Source organism: Silene latifolia, chromosome 6 (assembly GCF_048544455.1).
Source record: "Silene latifolia isolate original U9 population chromosome 6, ASM4854445v1, whole genome shotgun sequence".
Taxonomy (NCBI): domain Eukaryota; kingdom Viridiplantae; phylum Streptophyta; class Magnoliopsida; order Caryophyllales; family Caryophyllaceae; genus Silene; species Silene latifolia.
Genome location: NC_133531.1, coordinates 70,779,336 through 70,805,424, shown reverse-complemented (window position 1 = coordinate 70,805,424; position 26,089 = coordinate 70,779,336). Strand labels below are relative to the sequence as shown.

The 26,089-nt window shown below is 37.5% G+C and overlaps 2 protein-coding genes across 2 annotated transcripts; one reads left to right on the top strand and one right to left on the bottom strand.

The window, feature by feature from the left end:
* Positions 1 to 8,132: 8,132 nt before the first annotated feature.
* On the bottom strand, positions 8,133 to 9,965 carry LOC141588209 (uncharacterized). The gene is made up of 5 exons (XM_074409664.1): positions 9,786 to 9,965; positions 9,566 to 9,620; positions 9,168 to 9,463; positions 8,996 to 9,057; positions 8,133 to 8,898 (listed from the first exon to the last, which is right to left on the bottom strand). The coding sequence occupies exons 1-5, from the start codon at positions 9,963 to 9,965 to the stop codon at positions 8,133 to 8,135; spliced, it is 1,359 nt and encodes a 452-aa protein (XP_074265765.1).
* Positions 9,966 to 12,090: 2,125 nt separating this feature from the next.
* Positions 12,091 to 12,762, top strand: LOC141588208 (uncharacterized). Its single transcript, XM_074409662.1, has 2 exons — positions 12,091 to 12,328; positions 12,437 to 12,762. Exons 1-2 carry the CDS (start codon positions 12,091 to 12,093, stop codon positions 12,760 to 12,762), a joined length of 564 nt encoding a protein of 187 aa, XP_074265763.1.
* Positions 12,763 to 26,089: the final 13,327 nt, after the last annotated feature.

Genomic DNA, 26,089 nt, shown 5'->3' with positions numbered 1-26,089 from the left:
CAAGCATATAAAGACGAATTTTTAGAACAAACAAATACGATAAAAAGGGTGACTTGAGTTGCAAGCCAAGCCACCAAAATCCAAAATACAACCATTGTTTAAAAGGATCACACATTTCCATGTCGAACACGGAAATCAAAATAGTTCTAAAATCCATAACATTAAAATAAAGACAATAATAAAAGCCAAGCTTCATTGGTAGCTACTCCTAGCTCCTTCATGATTTCTTAGGCTTGCTTCTCTTTTCCCTTGTCTTTGCTTGGAGAAGGCCCTATTTACAATAAAAAGGGGATACATTATCACAACGTGTATCAAAATACCATAGTTGAATTAGAAACATAAAAGAAAGGATAGTCATTTACCTACTGGAGTGATCTTCCCAGCTTTGATGTCACCAAGATACTTGGAACAATTCCTCTTCCAATGACAAACACCATTACAATAATGGCATTTATCAAGAGGACCCTTCTTGGGTTTGGAAGTGCTAGCTTCAAAAGTCCTAGCCTTGGTGTTCATGGGAGCTTGCCTCTTACTCTTTTTCCCATTCTTCTTGAACTTCCCCTTGCTCTTAGTGCTTATATTTAGCACATCCTTAGGTGGGCTAACATTTAGCCCCATGTCTCTTTCGGCTTGCACAAGTAACTTGTGCAACTCCTCAAGAGACACGTCCTTGTCTTGCATATTGAAATTCACCCGGAATTGCACATATGCTTTGACTTTGGATAAGGAGTGAAGAATCCTATCAACAATGAGCTCCTTGGGGATTTCAACCTTTTGAATTTTCAATGTCTCGACTAGCTCCAACAATTTGAGCACGTGAGGGCTAACCTTTTGGCCCTCCTTGAAATCGAGATCAAAGAATGTTGAGGCTGCCTCATATTGGACGATCCTCGGTGTTTGTGAGAACATTGTCACAAGTTTGGAATAGATTTCATAAGCGGTGCCCATTTTAAAGGCTCTCCTTTGGAGATCCGCCTCCATAGCAAAAATCAACACATTTTTGATAGCGGCGGACTTTTTGTGGTAAGCCTCATATGCTTCCCTAGTGGCGGCACTCGACCTAGCATTAGGTTCGGGTGGAGAGGCCTCAATGAGGTAACGAAGCTTGTCGTCACCTTGAGCGGCTAATTTGAGTTGAGCATCCCAATCGAAGAAATTTGACCCATTCTTTTCAAGTTTACAACGATCCATGAAGGATCGGAGCCATGAAACATTAGTGAGAGTGTGTGCGTTGTTGTTTGGTGCGGCCATTTGTTATGAGAAATAAAAGTGGTCTACAAAACAAAAATAGAAGGAATAAAACACTTGTCGTTTTTAAAATTATAATAATACTCGTAAATTTTATTTTAAACAAGTTTTATTGCATTTATCTAGTGACCTCTACCCAACTTTGATAAATGATTCCAAGACCCAAATTCATATCAACTTGGGCACGCTTTGGCGATACATCCCTCATCAATATAACTCGGTGGATTAACCCTTTAATCGATTCTACTTTTAGAACTCTTGGTCGATAAAATTACATTAATTTTTATCTTTAGCCCAAAACACATCCGGCTATGGTCGAGAATACTTTTGTTGAGTACAACCCAAATTTCGAATAAATGTGTCCATGATCCAAATTCACATTAACTTGGGCACGCTTTGGCGATACAACCCTCATCAACACAAATTTGGTGGATAGACATTTATCACCCACTTCCCCTACGTAACAAGGTTTGTACCCCGGTTTGGCTGAGCGCACTCCCTCACGAAATAGGTTTTCATGGTTTCTAATTTTTGGTAAGGCTAAGTCTCAATTGTTTATTTAGAGAGAGCTCATGTCAATTTATTATCTATCACGTTTTAAGTGAACTAAAGCGGTGAACTACGATAATTGTAATTGACACGGTCGATAAACTCGATATAAAATGCATGTTTAGTTATGGCGATTTAGCAGTGCATGCAACATATAAATAAAATGCAAAGCATAAAAATAAAATCCTAGTATGGCCTTCCTAAAATAGTAAATCTAATTAACTATTACAAATTCGGAAACCAACTCCTTTGGTCCCTGGAACTTCGGTCTTGGCACGCATCTCGAGGTAACACCGTCTTCATGGAAACTCCGGGAAAATTACAAATAATAAATAAAAATTACATAATTTCCTATTATACATTTGTAATAAAAATAAAACTATTAAATTACAAAACGGTGATACGAGGTCACAATAATTACAACCGAATCGATATTCCCATACATTTCGGGTAATACCAATTAAAAACTATGGCCATACTAAGTAAAATTACATAATTCAAAAATTATATAAAATTAAAATATGACAATCATAAATAAAATGCAGCATTATAATACGTATGAACATGCTAAATTTGCTAAATCGCCTTTTAAGAGACAATATCGTATATTTTATCGATTTTTATGGATTTGCGTGATTTAACTTATTAAAATCACAATAATTACATAAATTCATATTTATGTACAAGTTAATTACCCTAACCATCTTAGGACTCAAAACTTAGTCTTCACTAACCTTATGATAATAATTCAACTTGATTTCTTAATATTGTTCATCATTGGACCAAAAATAAAAATTATGCTATAAACTTCAAATTAAATTATAAAAATTTCAAATAATTCCAAAATTGAAATTTAAACTCATGAACATTCTGGAAAAATACCATGACACTCATAATGTTCAAAACTTAGGTTAAAATTTTTGAAAATTTATCGAGAAAAACGATGTTGCGGTTTACTGGTTTTAACAAATATGACAATTAAAATATGAGAAAATTTATTTTCATCAACTTTTCACTTTTATATCTGAAATATATGATAAAATGCAACATGTGACATTTTTCTTTAGTCATGAAATATGTTTTAGCATTATATACTAAATAAAGTCACTATTTATAGAATTTTTACTCAAAAATTCATAAATCATGCTAAAGGAGTCCAATACCTCTAAGATTTTTACACACACTGAGTAAAAATGCATGTGACAACATATTAAATTTCCATGACCAGATTCGAAATATAACTCATATTAACCTAATAAACCCTTTAAATTCGATTTAAGCATATAAAATCCATATTTCATGCAAAATAACTTAGTTTATCACGAGATTTAACATGCCATCAGTAGATAATATATGTAAAAACATATCCAAAAACCACTAAAAAATTGGAAGTTTAGCTATTTTTCGTCCAAAAATGACATTTTTCTCATAAAAATCACATTTTAATGCCAATAATATATAAAATGAACAATAAAATCCATAAATAAACCAAAATATCCCAAATACATTTTAGGACCAGAAACTTTAACATGCAAAATGATTTCGTGATATATCATAATAAACACAAAATTACAAGTTTTATTTGTTAATAAGATTAACTCGGAAAAACAATAAACCGATTTGCATGCAAACAACCTAAGGCTCATGATACCACTTGTTAGGATTCATTAATCTCATTAGTATACATATTCATACTATGATAGTTTAATTTAATCATAAAATTAAAACAAGATCTTATGCATGCAAACATAAAACAAAGTAGAGAAAAAATCGTCACTTCTTACATTGGTGTTTCAGATTTATTGGGCACCAACAAGATCTCCTACTTGTTAGTTCTTGAGCTTTCCAACAATGTATGAACTAAGATTCAAATTAGAATCTCTCCCAAAAGTTTATACCCAAGGAACACCCTTAATAACTAATATTATTATGAACTAGTAATAATACTAATCTTACTTAAAATTTGGACACAAAAATGGTGTTTTTGTTCTCTTGCATTTCGGTCAAGAGAAGAGGATTTTGTAAGCTTTCTTTCTCTAAAATTATTTCACAAATGTAGAGAGTAGTTGAATAATCCTACACTGCCAAATATAAATGTATGTTGTGTAAAAAATATAAGAGAAAACCCTCTTGTTTTCTCTCTTAAAAACCGGGTGGTAGGGGGAGGGGGGGGGGGGAATTTTTAGGCCAATGCATGGTCTTGTTCTTCTCAAGAATAGGCTAGATGTGCAAGGCTATACATTAGGTTTAATCATTATGTTTATATTTAAAATAAAACACAATATCAACCATAATCCCCTCCAAAATTTCGGTACATATGTATAAAATGGAAGGTCCATTTTTTTTTTCTCATTTGTCAATTTTGTTATATGTCACATGTTGCATGACATGTTACATTATAATGTATTTTTAACATATTAAAAATCAACATATTAATAAAATATGTCACATACAAAATTTAACTAGTAATTCTTGATTACTTGTACCAAAATGGTTTATCGAATTATAAATTACAACGACTTGTATTTATAATAAATTATTCAACCTATTTCAATTGTTTCGTAAACAATAATTTAATCTAAGTAATAAAACAATTCTATTACTTAGACCGTATCTAATTTAATCGAATTACAATGAGACACGTTAACTTTACTCACAAAATCATCCGTCAATTTTAAGCAATTTAATTAACTCGTATCGGCATACGATTAATTAAATAATCAATTAAGAGTATTTCCCTATAGGTATGACCTAAGGGGATCAACTTATCACCACCGTCGCACGACAGTAATGTCAAACTCTAGTCAGCCAATCATTACCGATATGTGTGGACCAGTTGACTGTAAAATATTACTTCCCACATGTATTCTGAAATATGAGATTTAAACATGTGATCATTATGATCGACAGTTGTGATCGCATTATTGTCGGAGGACACTTATTCCAACAGTCAAATGCTACAAGAAATTGGGGGGAAAACAACAACAAAAGCAAACTCCTAAATGAAACTCAATTACTATTGATCCCTTTATCCATCATATCCACTTTTGTGCATGGTAGAGAGGGGACGACCCTTCTTCTTGTCTAGGCGAGAAGGGGAATTCCGCGATCCTCCAGTGTTTCTAACACCATAGGGAGTCTATTCTTGACAAAAGCATTTAACGATTGAGGACAAAGGTACCCTAGCTTGACACAACTTGGAGGTGATTTATTGGTATCCTTCTAGGCTTAGTAGTTTGAAGAAACCATATCTATGAAGGATTGTGTACCCTTAAATTGCTTCCCCTTTAGATAATTTCCGCCACTTAGATGAGGAAAGTCGCTATTCCTTTTTGTAGATGCATCCATTACTTGATTTTGTGTGCTTTAATTATTGGATGTGTCGCCAGTTTGGCAAGACCCACCTTGCCTTGCAAGAAGGCATCCTACCTCATGGTTGTCTTGTTGTGAGTTGAAGGGGCGGAGTGAGACCCGCTAATTGTCTCATATCGGCTATATTAGTAGGTTAGTTTAATTAAAGGGTCCTAGTTTTGTCACCTCTTTACTCGGGACGAGCAAAGGTTCGGTTTGGAGATATTTGATGTGACCAATATTTGAGCATATTTAGTTCCCGAATTAGCCTCGTTCCTATGCTTTTTAGTACATATTTTTTTTTTTTTGGGAAAGTTAAGTATATATATCATCATCAAGGGACAAAAATAGAGTGTAGAAGTACATCAGGCCTTTACAAACTATAAAACCAAAGAATCAGAAAGAAAATACTATAAAGATTGAAACCAATTTTTATCTCTTGCACCCATGATACTGAAATTTTGCTTCAAAAATCTCATTTTGACATCCTGTAGAATTTGATGAATAAGCTGCTCAGGTCTCCTAACAATATGATCCATTTGTGCCTCATTCCGTACTCTCCAAATCCAGTAAATCAGTGCCACATGACAAGCACCAACATACCTCTTTCGCAGTTTAGAGATCCTTCTGCCTGCAGAAAACCAACAGACTAAATCCTACATCCTGAAGACAGTGTGAAGGCTATTTTGCAGCAGACTAGTACAAGTTTTAGCATAGACACGGTCATAACTCAAATGGCCATGACTCTCATCAGCCAATAGACAAATAGGACAAAGCTTCTCCACTGCTAAACCCATTCTATCCATCCTGTCTCTTGTGAGTAATCTGTGATGCATAAATTCCCAGAAAATGAAAGAACATTTGGGAATGTTTAAGGAGTTCCAGCAGAGAAATCTCCAAGAAACCTTAGGTTTTTTCAGTCTCAACCACTCGTAACCTGCTGCCACAGTGTAAGGAGCAGGAGCATTCAACCATTGATTGGTGGTGTAGGCTTGCTTATAAGTATTCATTATATAAGATATATTCTTCCATGGCCAGCTGCAATAAGAAGGGGCCATGTAATCAAACCAATTTGTACCTTTCATATACACATGGTTCACCCATCTAACCCATAGGTGATCTTTCTTATTAGCAAGCCACCACACATACTTCCCTAACAAGGCTTTGTTCCACTTTTTTATGTCTTTGATACCCAAACCACCCTCCTCTTTTGGATGGCAACAAGTGTCCCAACAGATATTAGGAACTTTGCTATATTCAGACTTGCCACACCACAAAAAGTTCCTGCAATTTGCATTGATTTTGTTCATAATGCAACAAGGAATCAGAAATATTGTAGCCCAATAAGAGTGCAGATTGGCCAACACAGCATTCACCAAAGTCACCCTGCCTGCATAAGAGAGGTGCTTAGCCCCCCAACCTCTGATCCTAGCTACAATTCTGTCAGTCAATTTAAGCCCATCATTCTTATTCAGCTTCTTAGAAGAAATGGGAACTCCCAAGTACTTAAAAGGAAGAGACCCCCTATGAAATCCTGAGACTTGCAGGATAGAATCAATAACATCATCCCTGACCCCATTAAAATAAATATCGGATTTGCTCCTATTCAGTTGAAGACCAGAAGCAGCAGAGAAAGTAGAAAAAGCTCGTAGGAGCCACATGATAGAAATATCAGTCCCCTTGCAAAACAGAAGAAGGTCATCAGCAAATAGTAAATGGTTCAACTTAATATGACCACACATGGGATGGAACCTGAACCCTTCCTGTTGAGCAACCACGCCTAGAATCCTTGATAAGTACTCCATGCAAATGGTAAACAACAAGGGAGAGAGAGGGGCACCCTGCCTTAAACCCCTCCTTCCTTGAAAGAAGCCAAAATTGTTACCATTGACAACAAGAGAATATGATGGGCTAGTCACACAAGTCATCATCAGCTCAATAAATTTCTGAGGGAAATTCAAAGTAACTAACATCTGAGAAAGGAAAGACCACTCCACTGAGTCATAGGCTTTCCTAAGATCAATTTTAATTAGACACCTAAGAGAAGCACCCTTTCTATTATATAACCTAACCAAATCTTGGCAAATAAGCACATTTTCTACAATACTCCTTCCTTTAATGAAACCTCCTTGATTCTCACTAATTATGTCAGGCAACACCCTACTCAATCTTTTGCAAATGACTTTAGATAAAGTTTTATAAATGGTAGTGCAACAGGCAATTGGACGGAACTCCAGAACACTGGTGGGATTAGAATTTTTTGGAATTAGGGTAAGAGCAATAGTGTTAACTTGCTTGAAGAGTTTACCAGTTATGAAAAAATCTTGGATAGCCAGGGTTACATCCTCCCCTACAATCTCCCATGAGTCCTTAAAAAACTGACTACTATAGCCATCAGGACCAGGAGATTTAGCAGAAGAGATAGCAAACATACACTCTTTAATCTCAGCAGCAGTCACACCAGCCAATAAAATATTTCTATGTTCTTCTGTGACTAACTTACCAGTCCTTACAGTAGGGAAATGAACAGGCTTAGTAGGCAAAGAAGTGCCCCACAGACTTTTGTAATAGTCTAAGAAAGCACCTTCTATACCAGCACAGGTAGTATGCAGAACTCCATCCACTCCTATAATGCTCATGACTCTATTGTGCACTTGTCTTGCACGAATTTGGCTGTGAAAATATCTGGTATTCTCATCACCATATTTTATCCAATCAACCTTTGCTTTCTGGCTCAAGAAGCTATGCTGAATCCTATCAAGATATTTATAATTAGCTGCAGCATCCCTCTCAGCAGCAATAAGATCATGATCATAAGGATTTAAATGCATTTGAATCTGAATCTCCTCCAAAAGAGCTTTAGCTATTCCCAGAGACTTTTCCACATCAGCAAAGCCATTCCGGTTCAAACTCTTAAGGGAACTTTTTAAACCCTTCAGCTTGGTCACAAGCTTATACATCAGAGTACCTCCCACCCCCTGATTTCAGGCAGCTTGTACCACAGCTTTGAAATTACTATCCAAACTCCACATGTTATAGTACATGAACTGAAACTTCCTTCTATCTCTCCTAATCTTCCTATAGCAAACACAAGGGTTGTGATCAAAAAGACCTTCAGGCATGAAATGAGCATAGGAAGCAAGATACAAATCCATCCATTCAACATTGACCATAAACCTATCAATCCTAGAAAAACTTCTTGAAGCAGGAACTTGTTTGTTGTTACACGTGTAAAAAGCTCCTTGCCCCTTAATATCCATAAGACCACAATAGTCCACACAATCTCTAAAATCAGCTATCTCAGCCCAAAGAATTTCTCTTCCAATTCTCTCATTAAAGTGTAAGACACTGTTGAAATCCCCACAAACACCCCAAGGACCTGAGTAGTTATCCTTTATTTCCTTCAGGTGAGACCACATAGCCAATCTCTCAACCTCATCATTTGAACCATAAACAACAGACAACAAGAATTCATCCCCAGAATCAAGTTCAGAAACCTGGACTGTTATAACTTGAGAGTTTTTGTGAAGTAAATTGACCAAAAATTGTTGAGGATCCCAGATGACCCAAACTCTTTCTCCTTGATGATAATCACTATTATTTAAACCTTTCCAGAGACCACCTAACTTACTAAGAACACTATCAAAATCCCGCTCTTTTATTTTAGTTTCTACCAAACCATAGAGACCAATATTATTTTGGAACAAAAACTTCTTGACATCTAACTGTTTATTGGCCTCATTTATTCCCCTAACATTCCAACATCATATGCTATCCATCAGAAACTATTCCAGGTGGATCCTCCTGACTCTCACTCAATGCCCCTTTACCACTAGGACTAGTTAACACTTCCACATAAGTTTTGGTAGGAGACTGCTGCACAGAATTCAGGTGCTCCTGTCTAGAGACCTGCTGGACAACATGGACAGGAGTGATCAGTGATGAATTGTGATAGGTAGGCCCCCCAAAGGAATCTCAGGAGTAGCTGCCTTTGTAGGTGACTTAGATGTCACAACCACCTTCTGAACTGGTCTCCAGACCTTCTGTGAAGGTTTTGGCGCTGGCCTAGTGACAGGAGCAGGCTGCTTCTTTTTACACATATCAGTGGTATGACCTTTTCCCTTGCAATCACCACATATGGTAGGCCTCCATTCATACTCGACCAATATTGTCACTTCCTGCCCCTTCTCATCTTGGAAAGTCAATTTCTCAGGAAAGGCTTGTCCTATCTCAACCTCAACCAGTAACCTAGCATAACCCAATCTGGTTTTGTCCTCAGTGGCACCATCTCGCTTAAGAAACTTACCCAATAAGCCTGCTAATTTCTCAAGACTAGATTTGCCTCAGAATTTTAATGGAAGTCCGCACAGACGTAACAAGATTGGTACAAATTGAACACGTTCCTTATGCAACCTACATGTCTCTGTCCATGGCTTAACAATTAACGGCTTGTTATCATACATAGGAAACCCCTGTTGCAATACAAGGTTCTGGCATTCCTTAGTCATGAAACAAACCAGAAAAACCCCATTTGGTAAAAAGGATATTTTCTCAATTTTGTATGCTGCCCATAACTTCCTAACAAATCATTCAAGCAAATCCCATGGAGTATTGGTACCTAACACATAGCAAACTACAGAAGTACCCCAATATTCCAATTCAGGCTCAACATCCTCAGGTGTAACTTTCAGAACAGCGGAATTAGAGGAAGAAGCAACTTCTTTCTGAGGAGATTTAGATTTCTTACCTATGACTTCAGTCCATTCTGCTTCTTCTGCTACAGATTCTTGCTGAGACTCAGGCTCTGCTACTACCATGGTGTCAAGATTCAATACCGGAATCCCAACAATTTTATTAACTTCCTTAGTCTTATGCGCATCTGCCTCTGCGGAACTGGTGGAGAAGAAGTCGATGCCGAGTTATCCATATCTAGATGAAGATACGACCAATTAGTAAAAGAGAGACGAAGTTTAGCTTTTGATCGTGTTTTATTTTTTGGTTGGGATTTTTTTTTGATGATTTTCCTTGCCATTTGTGCAAGTTAAAACCCTAATTTCTCTAGAGAGAAGGCAGAGCTTTCTCTCTCTAATCCCATTCTATTGTTTTTAGTACATATTTGGGCCATTTACTATCTTTAGTCCTTTGTTTTGCATATTCTTTGAGGTTTTGTTCCCTTGGTAGGAGAGGAGTGCAAACCTTGCATTTTCATGGCAAAATAGAGCTAAATTGATCGAATCTAATGACCAAGCATCAAAGTAAAGACAAGACTAGAAGGCCTTTGTAAATAATGTAGTAGATGGGCAATGATGAAGAAGATCCTTGCATCTCCGACAAAATCCCGGAGGATTATTGGAAGAAGAAAAGAAGGAAAGAAGAAAAAGCTCACTGGACTGGAATCCGCTCGTCCCAGCATCGGGCCGCTCGTCCAAAGCCATAATCCGAGCGTCCCAGCACCAGGCCGCTCGTCCAAGAGCTCCATAATCCGCTCGTCCCACACACCAAGCCCCTCGTCCACGACTTCCACAATCCACTCGTCCCGACCCTTTGGACGCTCGGATTGTTCTCCAGTGCAGCCCGGCTTCTTCTTGTACTACACGGGATGCGCATATTTTCGAAAGACTAGCAAAAAGGAGACTCGCATCTTTCTTCGAGAGGAGCATTTCCTCAACTTTTCTTAAGGACTTAATCGTCATTTAAGCCCTTAGTAACCCTAATTTGTGCACCTAATCCCCGTTATAAATACCCCATTATACTAATTAGATTATCATGTTCTTCTTATCAATCTTTAGTGTAGTCTATATTATTCTAATCTCTCTTTAATCTTGTAATCAACTTTTAATCAAGTATTAATACAAATCTAATTTCCTTAATTTCTCTATTGTTCATCCTTTATTTTGGGTAATTCAAGATTATTTGGGTTTATGTGGAGGATTGACAACCTTTCAATCATTCATCAAGTACTTCTATTATTCTTTGCTTATTATTTTGGAATCATCATTAGGTATAATTCTCTTAATCCCTTTTTAATTATTGTTAATCATCTTTAATTATTCATCATGTTTTGCTTTGTTGATATGATTGACAACCTTGTTAACATGTTAAACTTGATAATGAGTGAGTAGTTTCCTTAACTAGGGTTAATGGGGAATTAAGGGAAACCAACATTGGGAATGATTCATGCTTAATCTAATATGTTCACATAATTTATTTGCTTGCTTGTTGTGATCTCAACTTATGCACATGTTATGTTTGATGAAATGCGAGCCTATGAATCCTTGCATTTTCCATCACTTACCTTTTCAATGAGACTTGTAAGACATAAACCAACTCGAGTCTCATTAGACCATGCATATAGTTGAGTAGGGAGGATTAAGTCGACTTGTAGGTGTTGTACAATCTAATCGATTCGGCTCCGGGACTCAAACCTTCCTAGGATTGTAAGATATCAACCAACTCGATCCTATCACAACAATAGTTGTTAGCTTATAATTTGAGAATATGTTTGTATGATCAATTCCCATGAATCCCCTATGAATCCATGACACCCTAGTGCTTTTAATCAATTGTTTACATCTCATTTTAGTCATCTTGCTTGTTTACTTTTGTTGTTATTTAGTTTAGTGATCTTCTTATCTCAACCCAAATTGTGACTCCCTTAGACACCACTACTTGCAATAAAAAATCCTACATCAATACCCGTCCCTTGGGATTCGACCTTTACTTGCCTCTTTACTAGTAGTAGAGTTGTTTGTGAAGTTATAAATATTATTTTGGTCTAGGTGCTCCTAACGACAAGTAACCGAAATCTAAGCTCAAAGCGGACCGACCAACACATCTCTCGAAAAATTGGTACTAGCACTTGTTATTGCATCGTACAAGCTGCGCCCTTACTTTGAGTCCCACACCATACATGTCGTGACCAATTATCCATTGAAATCTGTAATGAGGAAGCCTAAGCTGTTAGGCAGAATGTCAAAATGGTTCGTACACCTTAGTGGGTACGACATCAGGTATGATCCAAGAACAGCGATAAAATCAAAGTCGCTCGCAGATTTTGTGTCAGATTTCAGCCCAGCTATCCAAAATCTGGCAGATGAGGAGATACTAACCCTAAAAGGGAACAAGGAGGCAGAAGTCTGGCAGATGCACATTGATGGAGCCTCCAATCAAAGGGGGGCAGGTGTAGGACTAATCATGCGATCACCACAGGGAGATCTGATAGCACAAGCAGTAAGATGCGAATTTAAGGCAACTAACAATGAAATAGAGTATGAAGCCCTGATACTAGGAATGCAGCTAGCCCTGGAGTTAGGAGTCAGAAACCTACAGATATTCAGTGACTCTTTACTAATAGTTAACCATGTGAATGATGAATTCATAGCCAGGGACTCAAAGATGATCGCCTACTTAAAATTGGCAAAGGAGCTGAAACAAAAATTCAAAGATTGTAAGCTCAAGCAGGTCCCCAGAGACCAGAATGTGGAGGCAGATGCCCTAGCAACTCTCGGGGCAACCTTCAAACCAACCGAGCTGTCCAACATCCCCATCGCGCACATGCTAGAACCTTCTATCAAAAAATTAGAAGAGGCGGACAGAGGAGAATTGGAAGATTAGCAAGATGGGGCAGCAGTTCTACCAACCACAGACGGCCAGACAATCAGCCAGATGGCCATACAGCTGTCCAGCCAGACAATCAGCCAGATGGTCAGATAGCTGTTCAGCCAGACAATCAGCCCGGTGGCCAGACAGCTGCCCAGCCAAACGGTCAAACAGCTGACCAGACAGATGACTGGGACTGGCAGACACCATACCTAGACTGGTTGCGACACAGCAAGCTGCCAGATGACAAGAAGGAGATAATGGGTTTTAAAATGAAAGCCTCCAGATTCATACTAATTGACGATGTGCTTTTTAGAAAGTCACTAGCAGGACCCTACTTACGGTGCCTGGATAAACAAGAAGCACAGACTGTATTGCATGCCCTCTACAGTGGCGAATGTGGAAACCATGCAGGGGGCAGGAGTTTGTCAAATAAAGCCCTCAGGCAAGGGTACTTCTTGCCCGCAATGAGGGCAAACTCGACGGAATATGCCCGCAGGTGTGATGCTTGCCAACGCTCAGCGCCAATGATCCATCAGACAGCAGAGCCTCTGTATCCTATCATTTCTCCCTGGCCATTCATGACATGGGGAATGGACATAGTGGGTCATGTGACGAGAGCCACAGGAAAAAGAATATGGATGCTAGCAATGACAGACTATTTCTCCAAATGCATAGAAGCAGAAGCATTCACAGAGGTAAAAGATAAACAGGTCATCTCTTTTATCAAACGTAACATCATTTGCAGGTTTGGTATCCCGTCAGAAATTATATGTGACAATGGATCACAATTCGTCTCAAACGACGCGGAAGGATAATGTGCCAGATGGAACATCACTCTAAAGAAATAAGCACACAGGACTCCAAAGTCCAATGGGCAAGCTAAATCCAGCAACAAGATCATCATGGATAACTTAAGAAGGAGATTAGAGGAGTTAGGAGGAAAGTGAGCAGATGAATTGCCACTAGTGCTATGGTCAGACAGAACGACACCAAAGACGGCGACAGGCCAGACACCCTTTAGCCTGGTGTTTGGCGCAGAAGCAGTAATTCCATCAGAAGTTCTAGTTCCAACCCACAGGTATGGATGTATGACAGGGGAACTGAACAGTGGAGAGATGACCAAGAGCCTGGACACGATAGAGGAGCTGCGAGCAAGCGCAAAAATACGTCTGGCTGCCTACAAGCAGTCAGTCGCCATAAGTTACAACAAGAACGTAAAAGTCAGGCTCCTAGAGGTAGGAGACCTGGATCTCCGTGAAGTATTCCAAAACACCAAGAATCGTAAGGCAGGCAAATTCGCCTACAAATGGGAAGGACCATACCAGGTAGAAGGCGTTGTTGGCTATGGGGCGTACAGATTAATGACTATGGACGGTTAAATCATACACAAACCATGGAACATACTTCACCTAAAGAGGTATCACTTTTAATAATAAGTAGAGTTCAGTGCACAGAGTAGTGTGTCCAGAAAAGCAGAAAAAAAACGGTAGTAGGCATACTACCAATTTTGTGTCGTTTTCCTTTTCTTTTATTTCTTTAAAGTTTAAAAGCTATTATTGGAGTTGTGTGGTCTGTAAGCTTCCTGGGACCACAATTGCTCTGGCACCCCATGAGACAGCGTCAGGTACTTCACATCGTTCTAATAAAATTTCCTATTTTCAGGCTTCTTTAAATGCATCACTCTGAACTCTAATATCTATGGTACATTGAAAGTGTAGCTAACCTAAATTTCTCCATTAGGAGCACCCTCACCAGGCGGCCTGTGGAACATACGAAAGGTAGCCTGGCTGACAGCTTAAAGCTCATCCAGCTACCCTGGATACCACCCCCTGGACGTAGCTCGCAATACAGAGTACTTGACGCAATCAATCAGGGCCCCAGCATACATGCACACACATATGGAGCGCAGGGATCTCTGAGCTACCAGAATCCTAGAATAACGATAAACTTGCCTAAGGTACGCCCCTGTTGGCTTTAAACATGATGAACACACTTTGCGTCATGAACAAGGTTAAGTAGTCAGAATGCGGCATACGCCTAAATCAGTCATTGGACTGACACGTCAGCTAGCTGAGTCTAAATCAGCCTCTTTAGGCTGACATGACTGGTCTAAATCAGCCTTGAAGGTTGACACGGCAATCTCACCCAAAATGCGGCGTACGCCTAAATCAGTTATTAGACTGACACTGCAGTTAGCTAAATCTAAATCACCTTTTTAGGCTGACACAACTAGCCTAAATTAGCCAGCAGGCTGACACGGCAGCTTCCTAAGCTAAGTGCGTAAACAAAAATACACAAGATATGACGAAAATTAAACTTGCCCAGCTAAGGCAAGAGGCATTTCAAAATTTGGCCAAAAAGCGACCCCAAGTTCAGTTAACCGTCACCACGACGGACAAACACAAAACAAAATGTTTAAAAAACTTTACAAATCTGCCCATACAGGGTTAGACCACCACCCAAAGAGAGTTTGGAAATAAAATTTTTTAACTTGAGGTCATATCAATGACCTCCTTTTCTGGCACCTCTTCTGCCATTACCTGTTGACTTCCCATTTCAGGTATAGGACCAGCTTGCACGCCCTCAGCACCAGCAGCCTCCCGAGCTCCCCCAGCAACAACAGCCTCCTGGAACGAGCCGGAACCCTCAGCAGCTGTCTGCTCCACCAGTGCAGGAGAATTAACCTCGCCAACCTCGGGCATCAACACGCTCAAATCAGGCTGGACGGGGTAAAGGGTCTCCAGCTGCCTCTCTTCCTCCTCTATGGCCTGCAGGGTTAGGAGCTCAGCAAGGGCAGCACGCATTCCACTAATCTTTTCCCGCCAGGTAGCATAAGCAACGATATTGGTGGCAAGGGAGATCAGCTCACTGATCTTCTCGTCAGACCGCTTAAGGAAATTAGAGAAAGTATTGCACACCTCATGGGTTCGCGCCAGCTGGTCAGCTCCCTCCTTCAATTTCTTCTTGGCACCGTCAAGCTGAGCCATCAGCTCCACCACGCATCCTCTTAGATCAGAGCGTTGTTGCTCCAAGTTAGCATTGCTCCCAAACAGCTCCTGGTTCCTGGCACTAGTAGCCCTCCTGGTGTTCTGGACTACATTAATCATCTTCCTATTATAAAGGGCTGACTGGAAAGCCTGAAAGCAGAAGAGGAAAAGTTAGCAAAATTGGCATGAGTAATTCAGAATAGGTGGCTGAAGGAGAGTACTTACCATGAAGGCGTTATGCACATCATTCTCCACCATTTCTTCTGGCGAGAATTCTTAGAAGACCTCCACTAACGGAGGGAAGAGGATCTGGTCGATCTCAGGCTAATATGGCACCTTATCTATGTTCCCAAAGCCCTCAGGGAGGTGGGCAATGATGCCACCACTAGCAGCAGCAGCAGGACTAACAGGTGGAGTAGGAGGATGGTGGGCTAGCGGGCTAACCTCCAAGGGCTCAGGACGAGTGGTACTGGAATAGGTAGGAGGAGACTGGAAGGTAGCAGCAGGGGCACTTCTCTTAGAGGTATAAGCTACATCAGGGCTCGCAGCAGCCCTCTTTCTTTTAGCACTCTGGAAGATAGCCTCTAGAGGGTCGACTTTTGAGCCTGCAAGCAACCAAACCTCAGGTGTCACATATACCAGGTAAACAGCAAGATATCAGACAATCAAAGATAGCCGGGATGATGGTGCAAAATAACATACCGGAAGATATGCTGTTGGCTGATTGCGGCGGGTTGGAAGAGCAGACAGGCGTGAAACAAGGAAGCAGATCGGGGAACTTTCTCTCGGACTGGGAGATGCAGAACAGTTTGTTGCGGGCAGATGTCGGGTCACCTAGACGAGTCAGGTGGCAGGGGCCTGCAGAAAAACAAAAAGTAAGTCAGTAAGCATTGGAGAAGCAAATCAGGCGTCAGGAGAGCTACTTACTCGAGGTTATGACCTAGTCTTCGAAGATGTAGTCAGCAGGCGGCTGAATGGAGGCCTTCCTCACATAGAAGAAATCCTCAAACCATTTCTCGTTCCTAGATTTTGACACATGCCTGAAAGGAGTCTCGCCTGAACCCCGAAAAGAAAATTGGCCTCTTCCTAGAGACTGGATCTCGTACATGTGAGCCAACTCGCCCAGGGAGATGGAGCTGCTGGTGTTCTGACTAGCAGACAGGGAATAGAGGAGTACCCTCCAAATGTTGGCAGAGATTTGTGCCATGGCGAAGTTATTGGTCCGTAGGAAGTCTTGCATGAGTTTGGGGAAAGGTAATAGAAGGCCATATCAAAAGGGGTAAAGATAATGTTGGAATATGTGTCCTCCGACAATAATGCGATCACAACTGTTGATCATAATGATCACGTGTTTAAATCTCATTTTAAGAATACATGTGGGATGTAATATTTTACAGTCAACTGGTCCACACATATCGGTAATGATTGGCTGACTAGAGTTTGACATTACTGTCGTGCGACGGTGGTGATCAGTTGATCCCCTTAGGTTATACCTATAGGGACATACTCTTAATTGATTATTTAATTAATCGTATGCCGATACGAGTTAATTAAATTGCTTAAAATTGACGGGTGATTTGTGAGTTAAGTTTACGTGTCTTATTGTAATTTTATTAAATGAGATACGGTCTAAGTAATCGAATTGTTTTATTACTTGGATAAAATTATTGTTTACGAAACAATTGATATTGCATTGAGATTGAATGAATGATTTATTATAAATACAAGACGTTGTGATTTATAATTGATAAACCGTTTTGGTACAAGTAATTACGAATTACTAGTCGATTTTGTAAATGACATATTTTATGAGTATGTTGATTTTTAATATGTTAAAAATACATTACAATTTCATAAGACAAATAACATGTCACATATGTCACAATTGACAAATGACAAAATAAAATGGACCATCCATTTTATGTTAAAAATGCCGAAATAGTGGAGGGAGTATTATGTTTAAATTGTGTTAAATATTTAAGTGGAAAACAATATGATTACACACCTACTTGTAGCCTTGCATGCCTATTTTTCTTGGGTAGAAAAACAAGCTCATGCATTGGGTTATACTCTCTCCTCCAACCGGTTTTTCCAAGTGAAAAACATAGAGTTTTCATCATTTCATTCATTCACTTCTTCAACATATATTTTTCTAGTGTAAGAAATTATATACTCTCTACAATTTGTGAAAATTCTAGAGAAATAAACTCACTAATCTCTTCTCTCTCAACCGAAAAACAAGAGAGAACAAAAATATTTTGTGTCAAAATTTTAAGTAAGACCAATCCTAATACTAGATCATATTATTTTAGTCTTTAAGAGGTTTCCTTGGGTATTCACTTTTGGGAGAGATTCTATACTTGAATATTTGTTCATCCGTTATTTGGAATGCTCAAGAACTAACAAGAAGGAGATCTTGTTGGTGCCCATAAAACCGAAATCTCATAGTAAGGAAAACGATTTCTTCTCCTTTAATTTAAGTTTGCATGCATAAGATTTGTAAATTAATTTTATGACTAAATTAATAGTAACATATATGAATATGTTGTTTATGAGATATATATTTATAACAAGCGGTATCATGAGCCTTAGGTTGTTTGCATGCAAATCGGTTATAGTTTTTCCGAGTTATACGATTAACATATAAAACTTATAAATTTGTGTTTATTATGATATATCACGAAATCAATTATGCATGTTAAAGTTTCTGGTCCTAAAATGTATTTAGGATTTTTGGGTTAATTTATGGATTTTTATTGTTCATTTTATATTATAATGGCATTAAAATGTGATTTTATGATAAAAATGTCATTTTTGGACGAAAAATTGCTAAACTTTGATTTTTCCACTGGTGTTTCGATATATTTTCACATATATTATCTATTGATGACCTGTAAATTTTCATAATAATATGAGTTGTTATGCTAGAAATATGGATTTTTCAAGTTAAACTCGTATTTAAATGGAAAAATAGGTTAATATGAGTTATATTTCGAATCATAGATATTTATTATGTTGTCACATGCAATTTTACAAGATGTGTGTAAAATAATTGGCTATAATGAGGTCTTTATGCATGATTTATGAATTTTTGATGAAAAATCACATAAATAGTGACTTTAATTAGTAAAAATTGCTAAAACATACTTCATGACTAAGAAAAAACGTCACATGTTGCATTTTATCACCTATTTCAGATCTAAAATTGAAAAGTTGATAAAAATATTTTTTCTCATATTTTTATGGTTATTATTGTTAAATCCGATAAACCGCAACATTGTTTTTATCGATAAATTTCGAAATTTTTAACCTAAGTTTTTGAACATTATGAGTGTCATATTTTTTCCAAAATGTTCATGAGTTTAAATTTCAAATTTTGAATTTCTTTGAAATTTTTATGATTTATTTGAAGTTTATGTCATAATATTGTATTTTCGAGTCCATTTATGAACAATTTTAAGAAATATAAGTTAATTATTGTCAAATGTTAGTGGAGACTAATTTTGAGTCCTAAGTTGGTTAGGGTAATTAACTTGTACATAAATATGAATTTATGTAATTATAGTGATTATAAAGGGTTAAATCACGCAAATCCGTAAAAACCGATTAATATACGATATTGGCTCCTTAAAGGCGATTTAGCATAAAATTGGGCATGTTCATACATATTATAATGCTGCATTTTACTTATGATTGTCATAATTTTATTTTATGTAATTTTTGAATTATGTAATTTTAATTAGTATGGCCTTAGTTTTTAATTGGTATTACCCGAAATGTATGGGAATATCGATTCGGTTGTAATTTTTTTTTTTTGTGATCTCGTATCACCGTTTTGTAATTTAATAGATTTAGTTTTAATTTTAATTACAAATGTATAATAGGAAATTATGTAATTTATTTATTCCGGAGTTCCTTGAAGACGGTGCCACTCGAGAAGGCGATCCATTAAAGAAATTGTTGCCTTGAAATGCGTGCCAAGACCGAAGTTCAAGGGACCAAAGGAGTTGGTTTCCGAATTTGTAATAGTTTATTAGATTTACTATTCTAGGAAGGCCATACTAGGATTTAATTTATGTTTTGCATTTTATTTATATGTTGCATGCATCGCTAAATCGCCATAACTAAACATGCATTTTAAATCGAGTTTATCGACCGTGTCAATTACAATTATCGTAGTTCACCGCTTTAGTTCACTTAAAACGTGATAGATAATAAATTGACATGACCCCTCGCTAAAAAACACAATTGAGACTTAGCCTTACCAAATAGTAGAAACCATGAAAACCTATTTCGTGAGGGAGTGCACTCGGCTTTACCGGGGTACAAACCTTGTTACGTAGGGGAAGTGGGTGATAAATGTCTACCCACCGAATTTATAAAGATGAGGGTTGTTTTCGGCTTTACCGATGCCCAAGTTGATGTAAATTTGGATCATGGACACATTTATTCGAAATTTGGGTTGAACTCAACGAAAGTATTCTCGACGGTTGCCGGATGTGTTTCGGGCTAAAGATAAATATTAATGTAATTTTATCGACCAAGAGTTCTAAAAGTAGAATCGATTAAAGAGTTAATCCACCGAGTTATATTGATGAGGGTTGTATTCGGCTTTACCGATGCCCAAGTTAATATGGATTTGGATCTTGGAATCATTTATCATAGTTGGGTAGAGGTCACTATGTAAATGCTTCACTTGTTATTTACAAGTATTAATAAAACGATAAATGTTAAGTTTTCCACTATTCCGTTATCATATTATTCTATTTCTTTACCACAATTCATATACAATATCATTTCGATTTTGATTCAAATCTCCATTAAAACATCGTAACTAAAGACAAATATGAATTTGCTTCTAAAACCTCATATGAACCATTGCTAAGGATCTCTTGTGAAGAGTATAGATAAAAGTTATTCGTGATCAAAAGGGTTTTTTATTCTTGACTAACATATCTACTTACAATGAATTGTTTCTCATATGCTTAATTGAGTTAAGTACTTTGAAACGTTACATCATTTTGGTAACTAGATTTGTTTGAAATCAAAATTGACCAAAATACCGCAACCACTTCAATGAAAGTTTTAAGACTAAACAAACAAATGAAGAGTAGTCTTCATGAATTCCAATTTTGCTTCTCTTAGCAAAGACTCATTGAAATTAGTGGGAGCATTCTCTTAACCGTTAAGATAAGGACGAGGTTCAAAGAAGTAGAAATAGAATGGAATTGATACAAGGTAATGTTAAAAGTAAAGTTATTGAGAATAACGATACTAAACCTATCAATCCCGACCGACAAAGTTTCCATTGTCTTAATTGTTGGACGCTAGAAAAGAAACTACCCCAAATTATTGAAGAATCAACAAGTTAGTTGTGGGACATCTAATGGGACCTTCTTCTTTAAATGTTTATTTGATTGACATAAATTTTGCTAGTATTACTTCGTCAATATTAGAAACCAGTGGAGGTTTTCATCATTGTATTTGATACATAAAATGATTAGAATATGACGACTAGCAACAATGATATTGAGAGATAGAGTCATTGTGTACTCAATCTAGTTTTTGGGTTTAGAGTTGTGCTTAATTGTTACTATTAAGTGCATAAACTCTAAATAAGAATATAAACTTGTTAAGATACAAAAGAGGTTTCACTTTTGTGAACGTATACACCATGATTTGATGTATGGCTAGCCCATTATCAAGGTGATTATATTCTAAACCAAACTAGAATGATATATCATGAAGATGATGCAAGACTCAAATTGGTATCCCATGATTAAATCTTAAATTCTGGAATGATAAACGCAAAGAAGTTATCGAGTACTCTTGAAACCATTAGATTGTTAATCTTATGGTATATGCGTATCTTGTATTCAAAGCAAGATGTCTCATGCTTTTGGTTGAAAAATGAGATCGAGATTGTATATCATTGATCCAAAATAGGTTGAAAAAGGAGATCGAGATTGTATAAAAAAGAATGTTATGTCGCAAGAAACTGGTCTTTCTTGGCTACATGAGACGTTTTGTGTGAGACGTTGTTTCTTCTAAACCTAGGAGGTTAAAGTCATCACTTGTTGAAGATGATGAATTAGTGTTACTTTTAGAAAGTAAAGAGTTTGCAACTTACAAAGAAATTGCTTGATTCAAGTTGATTACTTCTGGAAAGTAATGAACATATGACTTAGATAAGAGTGTTTAAGTCACAACTCAATACAAGGCTTAGAGCCATGAAAATCCGAAAGAAATTCCAAGTGAATTGTGAATTGTTAGATATCAAAGCTTGATTGGTTGCAAAGGGTTTTGCACTAGCTGAAATGCTTAAGTCTATTTGGATCTTCTTAGGGATTGTGTTTCATTATTATAATATACATATAGCAAGTGAATCTAAAACCCACTTCTTCAATTAGAAGGAATGTATTCAATACATGTCTTGAGTTTTGTAGATTCTTGCAATCCTAAGATAATGTGAAACTTAAGAGAGGGTCTTAAGTAGGACATCAATGAGTTGGAATCAATATTTTGATCATGTTATAAAACTTTTCTCGATAAGTCGAGAAGTTGTGTTTATACATGGAGTTTAGTGGGAGTTACGGAAATTTTTAAATAGTCTAATATATGGATGACATATTGATCATTGGGAATGATTTAAGACTTTTGGAGTATTATAATACATTTTAATATCCGGATTTATGGAGATAAATCCACATGATATTAGCGTCAAATAAGAAGTCTTATGTTGATAAGATTCATGACTAGTTCAATCGAGTTGAACATATTTGATTGATTCCATTTGCTTCCGCTGCCGGATCAATTAAATAAGTAATGATGTATAACACTTCATATACTTTGAGTATGATGAATTGTTTCAAATCGAATTTAAGTAATAGTTACCAAGTAAGCCATAAAGATTACCCTTAAGTGCTTGCAGAAGCATTAAGGAAGTAAAGCAAAGTGTTTATAATGCAATTTTGTGTAAGGGTGTTACACAAATGACAATTGACAATTGAGATTGCGCATGGTTTCCGACAAAACCATAATAAAAACACATCAGGATGGTTAAGATACCATTGTGGCTATGTTATTTAAGAAATAGATTTTCAAGAATCGTTCTAGGCAATAAAGAACAATGAGAAATATTTACAACGGAAATTGAGTACACTTGCAATCATGAGATGTGCAAAAAGGATGAGTCCCGCACACTGTGAAAATAGTGGGAGCTATTCTAAGGCTAGAAGGCCTATGTCTTGATTGGATCTCGACACGTACTCATAAAGTTTTGTAATGCAAATGTATACATTACAAGGAAAATGAGTATGTAGTAAGGTTAAGTAAGGTACAAGAAGTTGATAAAACCTACTAACCAAAGCTTTCTCATAGGCTTAACATGATGAATCATGTCATTTCAATTAAATTGAGATGAACAACTACATTCAAGATCAAAATGGATTATAGAATATGAAGTAGTAATCAGGCATTGACTATTCATATGTGATAATCGCATTTGTCGTTCGTGTTTTACTTTAAAACTCTTTTATTATACTTTGTTACATCCAAACGGGTTGTATGACGATATTGAACCCCGTTAAAGTGAACCCGGATTAACATAGTATTCGCCCATAGTCACTTGTATGAGGTGACGTCTCCAAGTGACTAGAGTGTAATGCGATTGATGGCAAGTTCAATGCCATACAGTCATGTGTGATGACTAGTCGATCACATAGGCAGACTGTTAGGAACACTTTGTCGGGCCTTATGACCGCTTATAGAGTTCTGGCAAATTTATATAGCCTGGTCGTGGCGAGAGCTACTATAGTATTCTAATGAGTCGATTCTTTTGACTAAAGACTGTTCGCCTAAGATGGCACAGTTTCAGATTAACTTTGATTTATGTTACTACGACCTTCGTAAATGGGGTCAAATGGGCATATTTTGGGTTATGATTGATACCCGTCGTTGTGAGTACCAAAAATAAAATTTATAATTCCTATTAAGACTAACCTAGGCTAGTGGTAACAGGGTCGAACCACAAGGAGGCAGACGTAATTTCTAGCTGTCTAATAAAAGTCTAAGGTAACAAAAGTGGAGGTTGATTTGAATTGGTCTATACTAAGAATGAATAAAGACAGTAAACTAAAAAGATAGATTTAACAGATAAAGAAGGGGTACTAGGATGGTCGGTTCATTATAGCTTCGGCGGCAGCAAACTAAGTCGGTCTGAATCAAACACAGGTGAGGCGGGAAATAAAGAGGTCCTCTCGGTCCACTCTTAACAAATAGCATCTTTCGATCTCGCTATAGGTCCCTAATATCACTAATACTAACTTTCGTTCTGAAAAGTGACTAAAGGTCTAAACTATACCTATCTTTCGATCTTAGCACAGTTTAGTCGATCCAATTGATGGTCTAACAACTTACCCTATCTTTCGATCTAATGGGTCAGTCACGAATTAGGTATCTAACTGGTCGCATGCATTCGATTCGTTAAATACAACATTAAAATCAATTAAAACGAAATAAAGCTCACGAGGTCAGTCGATCGACCGGATAAGGTGGTCGATCGACCAACACGCGGGTTCATGCCGTGTTCAATACTTTGCCGCCTACGCTAAAACTCCCCTACATCCTAGCACAAACTATTTAGCTACTCATGCTAAGGGTGAAGACAATAACAAATCTAATAAAGTAAACAAAGGAATTCATGCTAAAAACAGTAGAACAAACAATTAACATAAACAATAAAGATGGTTTTGGGAAGCTACTAGCAATTCTAAACTATTGACGAAATAAGTAATAATCTGGAAATTAGAACAGAAGGAATACCGAATTTCGCAGAAGGAATGTAACGGAGTGATTGAAAGCACAACGGAAATCCAATGCAAATTAATATTCCAAACCCTAATTAGTAAACTAAACTCAATGTAAATTTCTGATAATAAAGCTTGATCGAAAAACTAGGTATTCTCAGTTACGTTATATAGAAAGTATACGTAACAATTATTCCAAAACCTAAACTAAATGGGCTTCAAGTTCCTCGGTCTTTTAATTCACGTCTGGAACAACAGTGTGGTCGATCGACTGATGTGAGGGGTCGATCGACTGCTCGGCAGTGAACAGTAGCTTCTGGATTCCGTAGATTGGTCGATCGACTAAGGAAGGTGGTCGATCGACTGAGGAAGGTGGTCGATCGACTGCTTGAGCTGCTACTTGCCTCTTATAAACTCGTGGATTTGTCTTTTGGGTCTTGAGATGCGCACCAAGCTCGTTCCTTAAGGGATTCCTTTACGTCATTTGCAATGCAGGATACTCGGGGACGGATTTAGCTTAATTTTCCCGTTGAATTCTTCACATTTCTGCAATAATGCACAAAACACGGAAGTAGACGGAAATAGGGATAAATGCAGCATAAACTACATGAATGAGCTCTGAAATGCGTGTAAAATGGGATGTAAAACATCATATAAAAGACACGCATCAAACTTCCCCAAACCAAACCCGTGCTTGTCCCCAAGCAATAACTAGACTCGATCTAATTACCTAATGGAACGAGTTCAATCTCAGAGCGAAATGCAACCTGTTAAGCCTAAACCAATTTAATGCACAACCAACAATCAACTAGCAAATGAATCATGCAAACGAGTTATGAAGCCGTCAAAAACCACTGAACCGTCAACTGTAGAGACTTATCAAATTGGACTCTCACGGGTCGCTCAAATCACTCAATAAGTACAGGTGAATATATATAAGATAGAAAGAATTAATTTTGTAGTGACTCTCACCTAACTACGACCTATGAAGACATGCCAGCAATAAAATATGAAAATGATCTCTATGACCGTACATATGCATTCCAACCAAACAGATGACCAATGACACATGCCGAGGTATATATGGGATATGTGAGGTATGGGTAACAAGAGGCAGAGTATTTTATGGAAAAGTGGAGGTACAGGTGATCAAGCTAGTACCAAAACGGAACCATATGGCAACATCCAACTCCTTGCTCATAATCAAACGAAACGGTGCTATAGCAAGCACAAATCTCACAATCTCCAAAATACTAATAAATCAATAAACTCCCCATAGGATATGAATGAAACATGGGAGCAAAAATCGCCAAAAGATAGGGATTAAATTATGCGAATTGATTTCTTCCTCGGATCTTCAGTCGATCGACTGTAATTGGCAGTCGATCGACCCATTTGAACAGTACAGAACCCCCCTTTTTTTTTTTCTTTTTCGAATCATTTCTTTTTCATCTTTTCTTTCCCTTTTTCTATTTCTTTCTTTCCTTTATTTCATCTTCTCAATAACGTCTCAACAGAGCATATGCCACCAAAAATGAGTAACAA

Bases quoted from the DNA above. Each gene is read 5' to 3' on its own strand.
- LOC141588209 (XM_074409664.1), bottom strand. From the start codon at position 9,965: ATGGTAGTAGCAGAGCCTGAGTCTCAGCAAGAATCTGTAGCAGAAGAA. The intron at 9,621-9,785 runs GTAGTTTGCTAT...GTATTGCAACAG, and splicing joins TGGAATATTGGGGTACTTCT to GGGTTTCCTATGTATGATAA. The intron at 9,058-9,167 runs GTGGTTGTGACA...GTTGTCCAGCAG, and splicing joins TCTGGAGACCAGTTCAGAAG to GTCTCTAGACAGGAGCACCT.
- LOC141588208 (XM_074409662.1), top strand. From the start codon at position 12,091: ATGAGGAAGCCTAAGCTGTTAGGCAGAATGTCAAAATGGTTCGTACAC. The intron at 12,329-12,436 runs GTGTAGGACTAA...CCCTGATACTAG, and splicing joins CTCCAATCAAAGGGGGGCAG to GAATGCAGCTAGCCCTGGAG.